We start from the raw sequence: 18189 nt of genomic DNA on the forward strand, positions 1-18189 counted from the left end.
TGGAGGTTGGTCAAGAAGTTTCAGACATTCAGCATTCAAGATGAGATAGTAAATTGGACGAGACACAGTCTTTGGGAGAAGCCAGAGTGTGGTAGCAGATGGTTGCCTCTCTGACCGGAGGCCTGTGACTAGTGGTGTGCCACAGGGATCAGTGCTTGATCTGTTGTTGTTTGTCATCTATATCAGTAATCTGGATGATAGTATGGTTAGCTGGATCAGCAAATATGTGGATCACACCAAGTCTGGGAGTTTAGCGGACTGTGAGCAGACTATCGTGGCTTGCAGTGCGAACTGTACCAGCTGGAAAGATGGTTTGAGAAATGGAAAATGGAATTTAATGCAGACAAGTGTGAGGTGTTGTACTTTGGCAGGACTTATTAGGGTAGGTCTTACACAGTGATTGGTCGGGAACTGAGAAGTGTTGTAGAGGAAAGGAATCTGGGAATACAGGTCTATATTTCACTGAAAGTGGTGTCACAGTTCAAAAGGTACAGAGAGAAAGATTTTGGCCCATTGGCCTTCATGAACTAAAGTACTGTCAACAATAGACGGATGTTATGTTGACGTTGGTGAGGCCTAATTTGGAATATTTTGTGCAGTTTTGGTCACCAACCTACAGGAAAGATGTAAAAGAGGTTGAAAGAGTTCAGGGAAAATTTACAAGGACGTTGTCAGGTCTGGAGGGCTTGGGTTAGAAGGAAACATTGAACTGGACTGGACTTTATTCCTTGGAAAGTAGAAGAGTGAGGGGAGATCTGATAGAGGTATTCCACAGTTTTGAGGGTCATAGATGGGGTAAATGCAAGCCAGATTTTTCCACTGAGATGGGGTGGGACCACAACCAGACGCCATGGATTAAGGGTGAAAGGTGAACTGTTAAGTGGATCAAGAGGGAAAACTTGTTCACTCAGATGGTCATCCAGGTGTGGAATGAGCAGCCAGCACAAGTGGTGCATGCGAGCACGATTGCAACGTGTTAGAGGTTGGTATAGGTACCTGGATGGTAGGGGTATGGGAGTGGAAAGCGTAAATAGCTTGGCACCAACGAGATGGGCCAATGTGTCTGAATCTTTCTATGACTGTGACAAGAATCTTAAACAATACTAATATTCACTCTAATTTCTTTTAACAGCTGTGCAGACCAACCATACACCTGAGCAGGAGATATTTACGTGGCGTTAAAACTGTGGTACTTTAAGTTAACAGTACATAAAATAAAATCCCAGCTGCACATCAACAAAGGGTATTTGCATGAGAGTGTTTCAGTTACTGTGGGGCCAGGCTCCCATGCAGCTCAGTGGGAACAGGGAATAACACCAATGGAGAGAGTCAAACTGAGCCAATTCACAGATTGGAGAAGGTAGAAATGTCCCATTCTTATAGAGACTGGAAGAGTATCAGAGAATTTGATGGTCATTCCAGACACCAACCATGTGCCCAGTTACAAGATGATTTCTTTCTGCAACTTGGGTTGAGCCTCACTGTAACAGTGTGATGTCAGATCACACCTTGGTAACTAATGTGATCTCATCTGAAATGTTGTCCTTCACCCACTGATGGATTTTGTAAATCTATTTACAGGTTAAAAATGACAAGGAAATTGCCTATGGGAATTCAAACCAGTCTTGCTGTCTCTGTCCAGATATTTAAGAAGTGGAGCAAGGGATTCCCTCAATCATCCTTCCTGCTCAGACTGTGGAAAGGGATTCACTCTATCATCTGACCGATTGGCATGCCCGTTATTTTACACAGGTAACATTCAGCTGTTCAGACTGGGAATGGAATCACTCGTTCATCTCAACTAAAGGTACGTCAGCAAGTTCACACTGGGACAAGGCTATTCACCTGTTCTGTGTGTGAGAAGGGATTCAGACGATCATTCCAGCTGTGGACACACCAGTCAGTTCACATTGAGCAGAGGCTGGTCATCTGTTGAAATTTTGGGGAAGGATTCACTAGGCCATATCTGACCGAATGGCACACCAGCGAGTTCACACCGGGGAGCGGCCGTTCACCTGCTCAGACTGCGGGAAGGGATTCACATGCTCATCTAAACTGAAGGAACATCAGCGAGTTCACACTGGAGAGAGGCCGTTCACCTGCTCAGACTGTGGGAAGGGATTCACTCAGTCATCCTCCCTATTGGCACACCAGTCAGTTCACACTGGGGAGTGGCCGTTCACCTGCTCAGTGTGTGGGAAAGGATTCACTCGATCATCCTCCCTATTGGCACACCAGTCAGTTCACACTGGAGTATGGCCATTCATTTGCTCAGACTGTGGGAAGGGATTCACTCGGTCATGTGATCTGCTGGCACACCAGCGAGTTCACACTGGTGAAAGGCCGTTCACCTGCTATGAATGTGGGAGGGGATTCGCTCGGTCATCTGATCTACTGATACACCAGCGAGTTCACACTGGGGAGAGGCCGTTCACCTGCTGTGAATGTGGGAAAGGATTTTCTCGGTCATCTGATCTGCTGACACACCAGTCAGTTCACACTGGGGAGAGACCATTCACGTGCTCAGTCTGTGGGAAGGGATTCCATCGATCATCCGACCTTCATAGACACCAGCGATTTCACACTGGGGAGAAGTCGTTCACCTGCTCAGACTGTGGGAAAGGATTCACTTTATTATTTCACCTACGGAGGCACCAGTCAGTTCATGCAAGGGAGAGGCTTTTCACCTGCTCAGTCTGTGGGAAGACTTTCTCTCAGTCGTCCACCCTACAGATTCACCAACGAGTTCACACTGGGGAGAGGCTGTTCACCTGCTCAGACTGTGCGAAGGGATTCACTCGGTCATCTCATCTACTGAGACACCAGCAAGTTCACACTGGGGAGAGGCCGTTCATCTGCTGTGAGTTTGGGAAGTGATTCATTCAGTCAGCTTATCTACTCAGACAGCAGCAAGTTCACACTGGGTAGAGGCCAATCAGGCTTTGGGAAAAGATTCTCTCAGTAATCTCCACCAAATGTGCATCATTGAGTTCACACTGTGGAGAGGCCGTTCACCTGCTGTGAATGTGGGAAGGGATTCACACAGTAATCTATCCTTGTGACACACTACCGGGTTCACACTGGGGAGAAAGTTTCAATAAGCTTCATGCTGGATATTTGTCCATCACCGTTGCAGAATGTAATTTCGAGAGTGACTGTCGGTGCTGAACTCTGCAATTATTGCTGCTGCTCACCACACCCAGTTCTGCACCCTGGTCACTGGACTTGGGGGGAGTTTCTTCTGCTGCACATTCACCTTTAATGGGACTGGAGCTTAATCTTCTGCATCTGAGACAAATAAATCAGCTCTATTTTAAACTTGGTTTCCGGTACTTAGTGAATTTATAACACACCTTGTGTACAGTAGAGACTCAACTCAGGCCTGCTGGACCCTGCCAGAGATCCTGCTCCAGACAGTCCTTTTAAATCCTACCCTGTTGTTCATCTCTCTCTCTCTCCCTGTGGTGATGGGTTCCAAACAGTCACCACTCTAGGTGAAGAGGTTTCCGTTTTATTTTCTGCAGACTGAAGAAGTTGAGCTGACTGCAGTTCTGCTTGACATGTTCTTCACCCCTCAAATCTCTGCGCTGATAGAGAATGACATTGGTAGTTAACCTCCTTATTCAGGGCACATTCCACATTATGGGTCATTTTCCCTGCTTCTACAGGGTTGTTATAAAACACCACTCTCCTCTAAAGACTGAAATCAGAATGGAAACCATTAATTGGATGTTCAACTGAGCAAGGTCGGAAACCGGAGGCGGGTCCACACAGGGCAGAGTTTGGTGTACTGGAGGATGGTCGGGGTAAGAACGTATGATGAGGAGAAGGGAATCAGCAGCGGGACGTGGCTACAAATGACAGAGTGGAAACATTTGGAAGCTGATTGACAGAGAAAATCTTTTGTTTGTCTGTCTGATGGCACAAGGAACACCTGTGGTGAGGTGCTCTGCTGATCGAAGAACATGTGTGTGTTGGGAAAAGTTTTATCTATTGAAGCAGTTGTTCCTGCTTGTTTATCTTGTAATGTTATATCCGGAAGTTTATTATAGATTGTCCTTTGTGAAATAATGTATTGATTATCATATAATTTGTAAGATTTTGACTCTAAAACTGTATCAGGCTGGAATTTATGGTTCCTTTATGAAGTGATGGAGGGCATTCGTGAGTTGGTATTTTAAAGCAAGATTTTGGTGAATGATATTTGCCAGTTGTTTGTAGCTTTGTAAGTAATCAGATTGAGTTAAACTACTGCAGGATCCTGGAATGTGTTGGATTGTGTCTGGCTTCTCTTGGCATTTTCTGTACTTACTGCCTTGTTTGTTGTATTTAATGTATTTCTGATTTTTTTTTCTTTCTTTTGTTAACTACTTTGTCCTGTATTTCTGCAAGGGGCCCCTCTGTTTCTGGGAAGAGGTCTCCAACTCTCTGTCAGGTGCTCGATGCTTCATTGTCACCATCTCGTCTGCTCAGATCATTGGGATGTCTCCCATGGAGAGTCATTCTCATTCCAGTGGTTGATGTTTCCTTCCATAGTGATAATTAATTTTTCTGAGTGGGCCTCACATTGAAGTTTCCTGGTCTGTGTTACTTATCACAATTGCATATACACACATGGAGTACTGAATCCTGTTCATTTTTGATGAAAATATATACTTAGTTTTATCTGACTCTTGTGTGAATTTTTTTTCATGTGTGTTATTTCTCTTCCTCCTTCTGTCCAAGGTAGTGTTATTCTAGTGGGTTTGAGTGCCAATGGTCTTTTCTGAAGTTCTTATTTATCTTTGTAAATTTTACTGATTGAAATGGGACAAATATATTTTTATTTAAAAAGTTAATGTCGGTATTGATGAAAGTTCGTATTGCCTCTGTTGTACTGTTAAATATTGAGCTCTGTTTTGCAGTTTTTTTAAGCCTTGATCTAAATTTTGTCAAAGGGTTTTTCTATTTCCACTACTTTCTATTCTTGTTGGTTTTCCACATACATGGGAATCAAGAGCCCCGATAAATGGTCTTGGCCCAAAATGTTGATTCCCATCCATAGATGCTGCCTGACATGCTGAGCTCCTCCAGCAATTTGTGTGATGTTCTCAGATTTCTAACATCTGTAGGTCCTCTTTTTGACTGCTTCTTTCAACGGATGCTGCTCGACCTGCTGAGTTCATCCAGCTTGTTTGTACGTCTTGATTTGACCACAGCATCCGCAGTGCACTTTGTGTTTGCAGGTCCTCTTGTTTCCCAGATACCTACCTGTTTATTGTAAGAACAAGCCAAGGACAAGCTGGTAGTGGGTTTGTGTGGCTTTGTATGTAAAATATTAAATAAAATCATTAGAAAGAGGTGGCATAGGGTTGGAAAGTGCAGAATCTGTGGGTAGAATTAAAGAACTGCAAATGTAAAAAAAAAACCCTGATGGGAATTGTATAGAGATCTCCAAACAGTAGTAAGTATGTGGTCCACAAGTTACACTGGGAGATGGAAAATACCAAAAGGGCAATGTTACAATAGTCATGGGGCATTGTCATCCAGGTGATTAGGAAAATTAGGATGGTGTTGGTCTCAGAGGAGGAATTCCTTTAATCCCTACAAGATGCTTTTTTAGAGCAGCTAATGGTTGATCCCAGATGGGGATCAGCTATTCTGGATTGGGTGTTGTAATGAACCTGAATTAATTAGGTCACTGAAGTTGAAAGAACTCTTAAAGACAAGTGATCTTAATATGATCAAATTCACCCTGACATTAAAGAAGGAGAAGCTAAAAGCAGATGTGGAATAAAGAGAATTAGAGAGGCGTAAAAGAAAAATTGGTCAAAAGTGATTTGTAAAGTACTTGGGTACGGATGAAAACCAAACAGCAGTGGTTGAAATTTCTGGAAGCAATTCGGAAGGCACGGGATTTACACATCACAAAGAGGAAGTAGAATTATAAAGGTAAGGTGACAAAACCTTGGCAGATAAGAGAAACCAGAGACAGCATAAAAAACAACGAAAAGGCATAGAGCAAAAATTACTAGGAAGTTAGTGGATTGGGAAGCTTTTAAAAACCAACACAATGCAACTAAAATAATTAAGGAAAAGATGGAATACATAGTTGAGAAAGAGGATACCAAATTTTTCTTCAGGTACATATAGTGTAAAAGAGAGGCGGAAGTGGATATCAAGCCACTGAAAAATGATGCTGGAGAGGTAGTAATGTGGTGGGAGTGCAAGGTGATGGCAGGTGAACCGAATAAGTCTTGTACATCACTCTTATCTGTCGAAGATGCTGACAGGAATATGGAAGTCCCAGATGTCAGTGGTTAGAATGTGTAAAGTCACGTTACTCGGAAGAAGATTCTTGGGAAAGATGGTCTGAAGGTAAATAGGTCACCTGGACCAGATGATGTACACCCCAGAGATCTGAAAGAGGCATCTGTAGAAATGTGGAGGCATTAGCAATGATCTTTCGAGAATCGTGAAGGAAATTCTATCCTAAGGAGTTTTATCCTTCACTACTCCCCCTCCCAGTTTCACCTATCACTTACCACTTCTTCCACCCCTTTCACCCCCACACTTCTTCCTCTGACCTCTCATCTTTATTTTCCCCCAGTCCTGATGAAGGGTCTTGGCCGGAAACGTCGACTGTTTACTATTTCCCTTATATGCTGCCTGGCCTCCTGGTTTCCTCCAGTGTTTTGTGTATGTGTTGCTTGGATTTCCAGCATCCACAAATTTTCTCCTGTATTTGATCAAAGCAAAGGCGGGGTCATATAATACAGGAAGAAAACAGTGGGAAGTGAGAGGATTGGAAAGCTTTTACATAAACAACAGGAGACAACTAATAAAACACACAGGAGAGACAAGATGAAAAATTAAGGTAAGTTAGACAAAAATATCGTATAAAAAGTTGTTCAGATATAGAAAGAGTGAAAGCGAGGCAAGAGTGTTACTCGGTGGATGAACCCAAGTGCAGAACACGGATGCGGAGGCAGAGTCGGGAGTCGTTATTAACGTAGTCGTTATTAATGGAGTCGGTATCCAGGAGCGATGCTACACCTAGAACTGGTAATCCTAAGAACCATGAAGCGAGGTTACTCACACCGGACTCGACCAACGTACTGGCAGCTCCTTGTTGTGCTCACAGGGCTTTTATACTGCATTTGCTGCTGGAAAGCAGGTGTTTGTAGTTAGTGGAACCTGGGAATGATTGGGAACTAAACGAGGTGACTGAGGCCCAATTCCTGAGGAGAATAGCCAGGTGGGCGATTGCCAGAAGGGACCATGACATCACGCCTCCCTCAACGGGAGCTGCCAGGCGATCCTCCAGGCCGGTCTGGATGTTCCTGATGAAAATCTTGGATGAGGAATGGGTCTAGGATGAAGGAGCGGGGGAACGCTCTTCTGGACCACACCCTTCCCAGTCTACCAGGTATTGGAGACCCCTGCCCCTACGGCGCACATCCAGTTGTCTTCGGACGGTGTATGCCAGATGGTCATCGATGATACGGGCAGGTGGGGGAATCTCAGACGGGGGACACAAGGGGCTGACGGAAACTCTGTTAACTGGGAAACATGAAAAGTTGGGTGGATGCGCATGGATCTTGGTAATTTTAGGCGGACCGTTGTGGGATTCATAACACTTTCGACCTTGAATGGTCCCAGGAAGCAAGGGGCAAGTTTCCTGTGCTCGTTCTTCAGCAGGATGTCCCTGGATGAAAGCCACACCATCTGCCCTCGTTGGTACTCGGGCACCGAAGTCTAGTTTCGGTCGGCTATCTTCTTATTACGTCTTGCTGATCTGAGTAGGGCCGTGCGTGTCTCCTCCCACACCTTAAGGCACCAATCGATATGGTCCTGAACCGATGGTACTGCATTATCCTCTACCTGCGCGGGGGACAGCGGGGGTTGGTACCCCAGGGAACACTCAAATGGGGACCTTCCAATGGCTGAGCTTACTAGAGAGTTGTGGGCGTACTCAACCCACGGGAGTTGGTCGCTTCAAGTCGACGGGTTGTTTGCCATTACACAACGTAGTGTCTCCTCCAGGTCTTGGTTGACCCGTTCCATCTGCCTGTTCGTCTGGGAGTGGAAGCTGGATGACAGGCTGACCGTTGTACCCAAGACTTGACAGAAGGCCTTCCATACCAGTGAGATGAACTGAGGACCTCGATCGGCGACGATGTCTGTGGGGATTCCGTGGAGGCGGAAGACGTGGCGGATGAGAAGATCTGTGGTTTCTTAGGAGGAAGGGAGTTTAGGGAGGGCTACCAAGTGCCTTGGAGAATCGGTCTACCACGGTGAGTATGGTGGTGTTCTCATGTGAAGATGGTAGACCGGTGACCAAGTCTAGGGTGATGTGTAACCAGGGATGACCATGGACAGGTAGAGGACGAAGTAAACCCGCAGGTGGCCGATGAGAGGCTTTTCTCCGGGCAGAGATGGAACATGCCGAGACATAGGAGCGGCTATCCGCCTCCATGGACGGGCACCGAAAGTGCTTTTTCAGGAGCGCTGGGGTCCGATCACTCCTGGGGTGGCAGGCGAACGGAGACGTATGCCCCCATTGAAGAACCTGAGGCCATACAGGTGATCTCCGGGTCCATTGTCGGGGTCGGGGTCATCCGAATGGGCATCTTTTATTTTCGACTTGATCTCCCAAGTGAGGGTGGCAACCACGCAGGATGGTGGGAGGACAGTCCCTGGGCTGGAAGTGTCCTCCTTGGAGTTGTATTGGCAGGAGAGAGCGTCCAGCTTCCCGTTCTTGGACACTGGACAGTATGTGAGGGAAAACTTGAACTGTCGGAAAAATAATGCCCAACAGGCCTGCTGGGAGTTCAAATGTTTGGCGGTCTGAATATACCCCAGGTTTTTAATGATCAGTCCATACCACAAACGTTTGTTCTGCCCCTTCCAGCCGGTGCCTCCATTCTTCCAGGACTAGTTTGACTGCCAGGAGTTCCGATTCCCCACATCGTCATTCCGCTCGGTGGGGGACAGTTGGCGAGAATCGAAGGAGCAGGGGTGCAGAGGTCACAGGTCATGGTACTCTGTGGGGACTTGGGACAAATCGAGGGGTTCCGGAACAGCCGGGGACGCGGTAGCTCCCCTGAGAGATGGGGCTGACCGCAGACAGTTGGCGTGAGAAGCCTGGCTCCACTTGGCTATCCTCCCGGCAGATCAGTCGATGAGAGATTTGTGTCAGCCATGGATACCTTAGAACTACCGGAGCTTGAGGTGAACGAATGAGACAGAATAGCACCTCCTCCCGATGGTTACCGGATAGGATCAAGGTCAGGGGAGGTGTACGGCGGGACACCCGAGCCAGCAGTCTTCCGTCCTAGGCCCGGGCCTTCAGGGGTGTAGTTAGCAGCTCGCGAGGTATTCCAGCCTGGGAGGCTAAGTCCTCATCAAGCAGGTTGCCCTCGGCACCGGAATCCACCAGAGCGGGTAGGGACAGAGACTGTCGTTGGTAATTCACAGTAGCTGGAATCTGCATCCGAGTCTAAGGGGGCTGAAGGGAGTGCCGTCAAACGCACCGGAACAGTAGGAGCGGGAGCTCTACGAGGAACGGAAGGGGGAGAGAGGTTAGGGCTGGTTGGAGAAGGTAAGGTGGACCGTGGGATGGTCCGAGGAACGGAAGTGGGAGAAAGGTTAGGGCTGGTTGGAGATGGTAAGGTGGACCGTGGGATGGCCCGAGGAACGGAAGTGGGAGAGAGGTTAGGGCTGGTTGGAGAAGGTAAGGTGGACCGTGGGATGGCCCGAGGAACGGAAGTGGGAGAGAGGTTAGGGCTGGTTGGAGAAGGTGAGGTGGACCGTGGGATGGCCCGAGGAACGGAAGTGGGAGAGAGGTTAGGGCTGGTTGGAGAAGATAAGGTGGACCGTGGGATGGCCCGAGGAACGGAAGTGGGAGAGAGGTTAGGGCTGGTTGGAGAAGGTAAGGTGGACCGTGGGATGGCCCAAGGAACGGAAGTGGGAGAGAGGTTAGGGCTGGTTGGAGAAGGTAAGGTGGACCGTGGGATGGCCCGAGGAACGGAAGTGGGAGAGAGGTTAGGGCGGGTTGGAGAAGGTAAGGTGGACCGTGGGATGGCCCGAGGAACGGAAATGGGAGAGAGGTTAGGGCTGGTTGGAGAAGGTAAGGTGGACCGTGGGATGGCCCGAGGAACGGAAGTGGGAGAGAGGTTAGGGCTGGTTGGAGAAGGTAAGGTGGACCGTGGGATGGCCCGAGGAACGGAAGTGGGAGAGAGGTTAGGGCTGGTTGGAGACCGTAAGGTGGACCGTGGGATGGCCCGAGGAACGGAAGTGGGAAAGAGGTTAGGGCTGGTTGGAGAAGGTAAGGTGGACCGTGGGATGGCCCGAGGAACGGAAGTGGGAGAGAGGTTAGGGCTGGTTGGAGAAGGTAAGGTGGACAGTGGGATGGCCCGAGGAACGGAAGTGGGAGAGAGGTTAGGGCTGGTTGGAGAAGGTAAGGTGGAACGTGGGATGGCCCGAGGAATGGAAGTGGGAGAGAGGTTAGGGCTGGTTGGAGAAGGTCAGGTGGACCGTGGGATGGCCCGAGGAACGGAAGTGGGAGAGAGGTTAGGGCTGGTTGAAGAAGGTAAGGTGGACCCTGGGTTGGCCCGAGGAACGGAAGTGGGAGAGAGGTTAGGGCTGGTTGGAGAAGGTAAGGTGGACCGTGGGATGGCCCGAGGAACGGAAATGGGAGAGAGGTTAGGGCTGTTTGGAGAAGGTAAGGTGGACCCTGGGTTGGCCCGAGGAACGGAAGTGGGAGAGAGTTTAGGGCTGGTTGGAGAAGGTAAGGTGGACAGTGGGATGGCCCGAGGAACGGTAGTGGGAGAGAGGTTAGGGCTGGTTGAAGAAGGTAAGGTGGACCCTGGGTTGGCCCGAGGAACGGAAGTGGGAGAGAGGTTAGGGCTGGTTGGAGAAGGTAAGGTGGACAGTGGGATGGCCGAGGAACGGAAGTGGGAGAAAGGTTAGGGCTGGTTGGAGAAGGTAAGGTGGACCGTGGGATGGCCCGAGGAACGGAAGTGGGAGAGAGGTTAGGGCTGGTTGGAGAAGGTAAGGTGGACCCTGGGTTGGCCCGAGGAACGGAAGTGGGAGAGAGGTTAGGGCTGGTTGGAGAAGGTGAGGTGGAACGTGGGATGGCCCGAGGAACGGAAGTGGGAGAGAGGTTAGGGCTGGTTGGAGAAGGTAAGGTGGACCGTGGGATGGCCCGAGGAACGGAAGTGGGAGAGAGGTTAGGGCTGGTTGGAGAAGGTAAGGTGGACCGTAGGATGGCCCGAGGAACGGAGTAACGGGTCTTCTCTCTCAGACGTTCTCGAAGTCGATGATCTAACCGAATGACTAGCCAGATCAGAGAGTCTAGACAGTCAGTGTCGTCCCTCGCAGCATCCTTTATCTGGTCCGAGAGGCCCTGTCGGGACACCTCGCGTAGGGCCTTGTCATTCCACCCAGAGTCTGTGGCCAAGGTCCGGAACTCAATGGAATACCTGGCCACACTTCGCGAAGCCTCATGAAGAGTAAGCAGCCGGAGAATCAGAAGTGGAGACCCGGTCCGCTTGTTCACTGACCTCCTGCACATTCGTGGTTGGTGTCCGAAGGTTTTCCCTGATCTCCCGAAGTAGTTGGTCGTGGGTGCCCAATAGATAGCCCTGGCTGGCCAGGGCCTGGTGTACGGGATCAGTGTCCGCTGGGTTCATCGTGGCCAGTTCGTTCTTTTGCAAGGGCGTGGCTCTGGAACGAACCCAAATGCTGAACACGGGCGCGGAGGCCATTACGGGAGGCGTTACGGTCGTAGCGAGCGCGGAATTGGTGCCAAGGGAGTCTTTAACCGGAGTCTTGGTTTTAGTACAGAATTCAGGTACGATGCTTGACTTAGAACTGATAGTCCTAAGAACCATGGAACGAGTTTACTCGTACACGAGTCGACCAATAAACTGGCAGCTCCTTGTGGTCACAGGGTTTTTATGCTGCAGTTGCTGATAGAAAACAGGTGTTCGTAGTTAGTGGAACCTGGGAATGATTGGGAACAAAATGAGGTGATTAAGGCCCATTCCTGAGGAAGATAGCCGGGTGCCAGAAGGGACCATGACACCCCTTGGGCAAGCATTTTGTATCCCCTGTTGAAGTTTGGAAGCCAAATTCTTACCACCGTTTTGGAGTCTGTATTCAACTCCCATCACTGTCGTTTTACCCTTGCAGTTCCTCCCCTCTATTCGTAAAGAATCAGCGTCTTCCAACCGCATGTCTCCTCTTTCGAATAATTTGATTTATTTTTCACCAACAGAGCAACGCCAGCCACTCTACCTTCCTGCTGTTTTGATATAACGTGTATCCTTGGACATTAAGCACCAGGCTATTTTTTTCAGCCACTATTCAGTTCAGCCCTGTATCCACCCTTTTAGATTTTTCAGAGACGCCAATAACATCATTCCGATTGGCAACTGTGCTGCAAGTTTATCTGCCTTAGTCTGTGTACCGCCCCATTCAAATATAACATCTTCATTTCTGTATGCATACTTTTCGATTTTGTCCACCATTTATGTTGCATCTTGTTGACTGCAATTTGCCCTATCGACAGCCTCTCCTCACTACACGTTGCCTCTGTCTGCCCAGCCACATACCTCATCTCCAGCTCGTTACACAACTTGCCTCCGTTACTTCCTGTATTGAAATACATGCAGCTCGGGTCAGTAGTCGCACCATGCTCAACCTTTGATTCATTGCTCTGTCTGCAGTCTTCCCAACATCCGCCTCCACAACTCAACATTAACTGTTCTGGCATTCTGGTTCCCATCTCCCTGCAATTTAATACAGTGTATTGTGGCTAAGGAAACCTTGGACAAGCCGCTCATCCGGGTCTTCCAACAAATACAGTTCTGTTGCGCCTTAGGGGCTGCGTCTAGCACTATGACAGAAAGAATTGAGTTAAATACTATCACAATGAAATAATAATTTTCTGACACGTGCATCCTCATGAGCGCAATTGCCGTATCTGCTGCGCTGCCGAATCCGTGGTCGCCCCTGGCTAATTATTATTTCAGTGTGATAGTACTAAAATCAATTATTTCTGTCATAGTGCTTGTCGAGACTTGAACCAAGCACAACAACACTTCGCTGCCTGCTTGCTTTCGGCCTCGCCTGAGAAATTGGAGTGTTTGTGGAAACTGACTCCCGATATTCATTTTATATTAAGTTATTCCTTTCAACCGCACTGTAGTCTTCATTTTCCTTTTCAGAATTTTAGTTAATGGCCCTGTTTGGCGTAGCGTTTATTCTTTTCTCTAACTCTGTTCGCATTAAAGTGTGTGAACTATCGACCTGCTTCAGTGTCTCTTGCTCCGCACTCGGGCCATATCCGAACCTATATATATATATATATATATATTTCACAACCAGGCGGATATTATGCTGATCCTGATTGTTGCAGGATGTTTATTCCCAAATGCGAGCTGACATTCCATGCCCAGCCTGGTTGTTTTGGTGACGGTGGGCAAAAACTGGCGTACATGGTCTATCTTCCAGATGGACCTCCACTCAGCCTGTTCGACATTTTACGGGGGCAGTTAAATTCCGCACGTCTGCAGGAGAGAGGGGTTTGCATCAGAGATCTCTCATCACTGCCTTCCAGTGTGGACTGAATGCAGGGGTCCTACGGGAGATCGCAGTCCGGGACGAGCAGGATAGTCTGGATGAAATGATTAATCTGTCTGTTCCACTTGACGGCTGGATAACCGACTGGCTCCTCCCTCGCCACACAGCATCGAGTCCATGGAGGAGGTTATGCAAGTAGAGCGCGTGCGCCTGTCTCAAGAGGAATCAGAGTGATGCAGGAGAAGTTTCCTGACTCTATTGTGGTGATCCAGGACAATTCCGGGCGCATGTTCCAAGCGTTCTGTATAAGAGAATCCCCGTCAGCAGGGAGGGGAATCCTGACGGATTGTTTCTCTCAGCAGTCAGCTTCCTCTAGTTGTGTAATGCTCTCAGATCTCATAGACATCTCTCCAGCTCAAAGATGGGAAGTTCAGATTCAGGAATGAAGAGAAAGAAATCAACGTCGAGGCTCTGTACGGTTGATCTCTCTGCAATGGCCATAAACCCCTCCAACTGAGAGGAAATTCATAAACACGACAAAATCTGCAGATGCTGGAAATCACACAAAATGCTGGCGGAACTCAGGCAGCATCTATCGAAAAGAGTCAACAGTCGACGTTTCTAATTGAACCCTCCTTCAGGACTGAGATGGAATGGGGGAAATATCTGAATAAAATCGGGGCGGGCGAGGAAATGGCTGGCTGGATGATGACAGGTGAAGCCAGGTAGGTGGGAAAGCTCGAGCAGAAGAAAATAGAATCTAATAGGAGAGGAGAGTGGCGAATAGGAGCAGTGGACCCAGAGAGACGTGATAAGCACGTGAGAGGACGTGAAAAGTCAGAGAGGAACAGAGGGAGTGGGAGGGAGGGAGATTTGTTCACCGGAAGTAGAAATCGATATTCATGCCATCAGGTTGGGGGGGGGGGGCTACTCAGACGGAATATAAGGTGCAGCTGCAGGACCCTGAGGGTGACCTTAACTTGGCAGAAGAGGAGGGGATGGGTTGACACGCCGGGTCGGGAATGGGATTCGGAATGAAAATGTTTGGACACCGGGAAGTCCCGCTGGGAGCGGATAGTTCAAAGGTCAGTTTATTATCAAAGCAGGTATCCATGAACAACTCTTGCGTTTTCTTTTTCCCCAGAGAACCACAAAACAAAGAAAGAGCATGAAAGTCTTTCAGAGAGAAAAATCAAACTCCCACCCCACCCCCGCATCAAAAACAACGGCATCCGGATCATCAAACCCCAAAACCCACCCCTCCCGCACAAAAGGGAACAATAACATCGATCCGCCACCCCCCCCCCCAAAAGAAACAACCCTACCCCGCACAACTGTGGAGGAGCTGGTGTCACCAGTGTAGAGGCGGCCGCATCGGGAGCAGCGGACACAATAGGCGACCCGGGAAGATTCACAGGTGAAGTGTCACCTCACCTGGAAGGATGTTTGGACAACGGAGAGAGTTCGGCCGTCCGGCCCTTTCACTGTGACACCCCGAACTCCACATCAAATCCGTCCAAACGAATCTGGGCGAACTTTAATGACCAATAAATATATTCCTCTCAGCGATCAGCCTTCTGAATGTATAACTGACTTTAAAGAGGAAGGGGTGTCTATGGTCCACATTGTCAGGGTGTTGAGTTTACCAGGAGACAAAGACTACAGGGACGAGAGGTTTTCTGTTGACTAATACACTGTGTGTGGACCCCGCTGGCAATTCTGGTGTTGTGACCCGAATCGAGACAAACACCACGCTGCCCACTCCGCCAACAACACGGCATACCCGGACACATAACAGGGGACTTTACATCTCACAACACTGGATTCAGTGATGAAACCCGTGATTAATGTTGTTGTCCCACTGAAATCATCAGAAACGTCCATTCAGGTGTTTTTAATTACAAGCGCTCCCCCCACAGGTGACGTCACACTGGCGAATCCACGCGCCTTACGTCACACATGGGCTCCCCACACCAGGACCTGCCCTCGCATGCGCGGTGTCTTACGTCTTCCACGCGCTGGAGAGCTCGAGCTTTATCGGTTTAACGGCTGCACTACCAATCACGTGACCACCACTCCCCACCGCTGAAAACCAAAGCTTCAGGGGCTGCTCTACTCCCATTGGTGCGAAGTAATGTCAATCACTGGTTTCAACCAATAGCGGAAGCGTACCAGCTGAGAGGGCGTTACCCCGCTGAAACCGTTTCCCGCTCAAGTGTCGATCTCCCCTCAGGGCGGAACAAATCCCAAAGTAAATGTCCGCTTTCTGATTTATTTCCATTTCCCTCCGAGGGAAGTTGAGGCATTTGTGAAGCGTCTCCTGCGGCCGGAGTCTGATGTATTGCTAAGAGGTAGGAGGAGACCGCTCGGCCCGTCGGTTTGATGCCGGCTCCCCGTGGTGAGGGAGGGAGAGGGGGATTTATTGAAAGGATGAAGATGGTGTGAGAGGGGGCGGACAGGATTTTTGTGCCGGTGGGGACAGGAGGGGCTCATATGTGGAAATGGCTGAGCCCACGGTGGTGTCGAGCAGAAGGATTCACCACATTGGGGAGGCAAACACCGGCAGACTGTTGCCCTGCAAGCGGGGCCAATGGTCCGGCAAAGTGACAATTATTTGAGATTTGTTAAGACTGTCCCTGGAATATGGGGTAAAATCCCGCTCCCCATACTAACACGGGTTATACAGACCAAAGAACAAACTGCCGGAGGAACTCAGTGGGTCGGGCAGCATCTGTGGAGGGAAATGGACCGTCAACATTTCGGGCCGAGACCCTCCCTCTGGACTGAGAGTGGACGGGAAATAGTCAGAGAAAAGAGGTGAGGGGTGAGGATGGGGCAAGAGCTGGGGAGTGAGAGGTGGATCCGGGTGAGGGGGGAGGTGGGAAAGTAGAAATAGTGATAGGGGTGGGAGGTGAGTGGTTGGGGCAACACTGGGCTACAGAAGATAAATTAATTCCAGAGAGAATGAACAAAGCGGTTAGAGAGTATTTGTTATAGAGAATGCAATGAAATGGAAGAGGAGCCGCCATCTTGTTGATGGTTAGAGGGGCTGAATGGCACAGATAGAAAAGAGCAGACAGATCGAATAGACCTGCGGGGCAATCTCAATACACAGAGGCAGTGAGTACCTGGATTAAGCTGTTCAGTGTTTGCATCGTTGGTTATCTACCTCAGGTTCTGTATCCTCACCGTGTTTGGAAATTCCCACTCATTGTCGTCTGTCTGTGAGCAGCTGGAAATTAAAGAAACACTCAAGATGCTGGAGACCTGAAATCACATCAGAAATTGTTTGAAGCCATTCCGACACAGGGTGTTGGAGCTGAAACACTAACTTTGTTCGTCTCCACAGATGTTCTTCATCCATTGAGTGTTTCTTGTATTTGCAGGGGTTTTTTTAGAACGTTTCATTGGAATAATTTAAATCTCCTGCGAAATTGGACTGGTATAAGACGAACAATGTAATTCATTCTCTTACAGCAGAGAATCAGGGCTTTCAGCCCATCTGGTCTTTGCCATTCTCTGCCTGAGCCCAGCCATGTGCACCCAGAATCTAGATGTCAATACCTCTCTCATCCATGTACCCAGACAAACTTCTCCTCAATGCTGAAATTGAACCTGTATCCACGTTCGCATCACCTTCTGAGTGAAGTAAACATCACAACGAACCGGGTTGTTGGAAAAGATCGGTTCAGAACACTCCTGTGTACCGACTTCCAGAGAGAATACGCTTCTCACTCTACCAGCACCCTCTGTCTCTGTGGTCAGGTCATTTCAGTATCCACAAAGCCAAGTTCCCCTGGACCTCTGTTTCCTGCCACCCTGACCCGGACTAATTTGGGGAAAGTTATCAAAATTCTCACTAAAATCCAGTTGGTTCTTCTGCATGAATTTCAATAAATACTCCTGAATACCTGAAGTGCGGTGAGCAGTGAAAAGATAAGCACAGAATATATTGAAAAGTGAAAAAGACCAAAAAAATGAAGTTCCATTTGGACAAAGAAATTGAAAAACGTGTGTGTGTGTGTGTGTGTGTGTGTGTGTGTGTGTGTGTGTGTGTGTGTGAGAGAGAGAGAGAGAGAGAGAGAGAGAGAGAGAGAGAGAGAGATCCTGTGAACGTATGTATTTTTGTGAGGGAGAAATTGACAGAAACATAGATGGAAGATAGAAAAATAGATAGATGGACAGAAGCACAGATAGACAGAGATATTTCCCCATTGCAGGAAAATTCACTGCTGTAACATGACAGAAAAAAAGAGATTGGCGTGGACAGAAACGGCGGCATTGGACATCGTAGACCTCACTACACACATCGATGCTGTGAAACTCCATGGACAAGGTGGAGTGAACTGCCCGCTTACATGAGCAGAATATGTTGATTGCAGAGGGTCATTGTCTGGAAGGGCGGGACAAGAGGAACTGTATCGCTATTGCTCCACTGCCTTTTCTTACCAGATTACTCCCTCTCCAGCCCGTTACCTTTCATACTCACCGGGCTTCATCTGTCACTTTCCCCTCCCCATGACATTTTATTCTGGCGCCTTTCCCGTAACTTTCCAGAACTGAAGAAAGGTCTCGGCCCGATATGTCCACTGTTGATTAATTTCATAAATGCTGCTCGAC

At 48.6% G+C, this 18189-nt stretch overlaps 1 protein-coding gene, 1 long non-coding RNA gene and 1 pseudogene across 2 annotated transcripts in view; 2 read left to right on the forward strand and 1 right to left on the reverse strand.

The window, feature by feature from the left end:
- The window catches only part of LOC140722301 (uncharacterized), a 1042646-nt gene that overhangs the window by 876668 nt on the left and 147789 nt on the right, over positions 1 to 18189 (reverse strand). The gene's annotated exons all lie outside the window — the stretch shown is intronic.
- Positions 1 to 18189, forward strand: part of LOC140722307 (uncharacterized) — a 141716-nt gene that overhangs the window by 71840 nt on the left and 51687 nt on the right. Inside the window, exons 8-9 of the mRNA XM_073037094.1 lie at positions 11622 to 11836; positions 13406 to 13571. Of these exons, the coding sequence (XP_072893195.1) occupies positions 11622 to 11836; positions 13406 to 13571 (381 nt within the window). The remainder of the gene's footprint in view (positions 1 to 11621; positions 11837 to 13405; positions 13572 to 18189) is intronic.
- Positions 1 to 18189, forward strand: part of LOC140722293 (uncharacterized) — a 236665-nt pseudogene that overhangs the window by 22107 nt on the left and 196369 nt on the right.

Source organism: Hemitrygon akajei, unplaced genomic scaffold (assembly GCF_048418815.1).
Source record: "Hemitrygon akajei unplaced genomic scaffold, sHemAka1.3 Scf000074, whole genome shotgun sequence".
Taxonomy (NCBI): Eukaryota; Metazoa; Chordata; class Chondrichthyes; order Myliobatiformes; family Dasyatidae; genus Hemitrygon; species Hemitrygon akajei.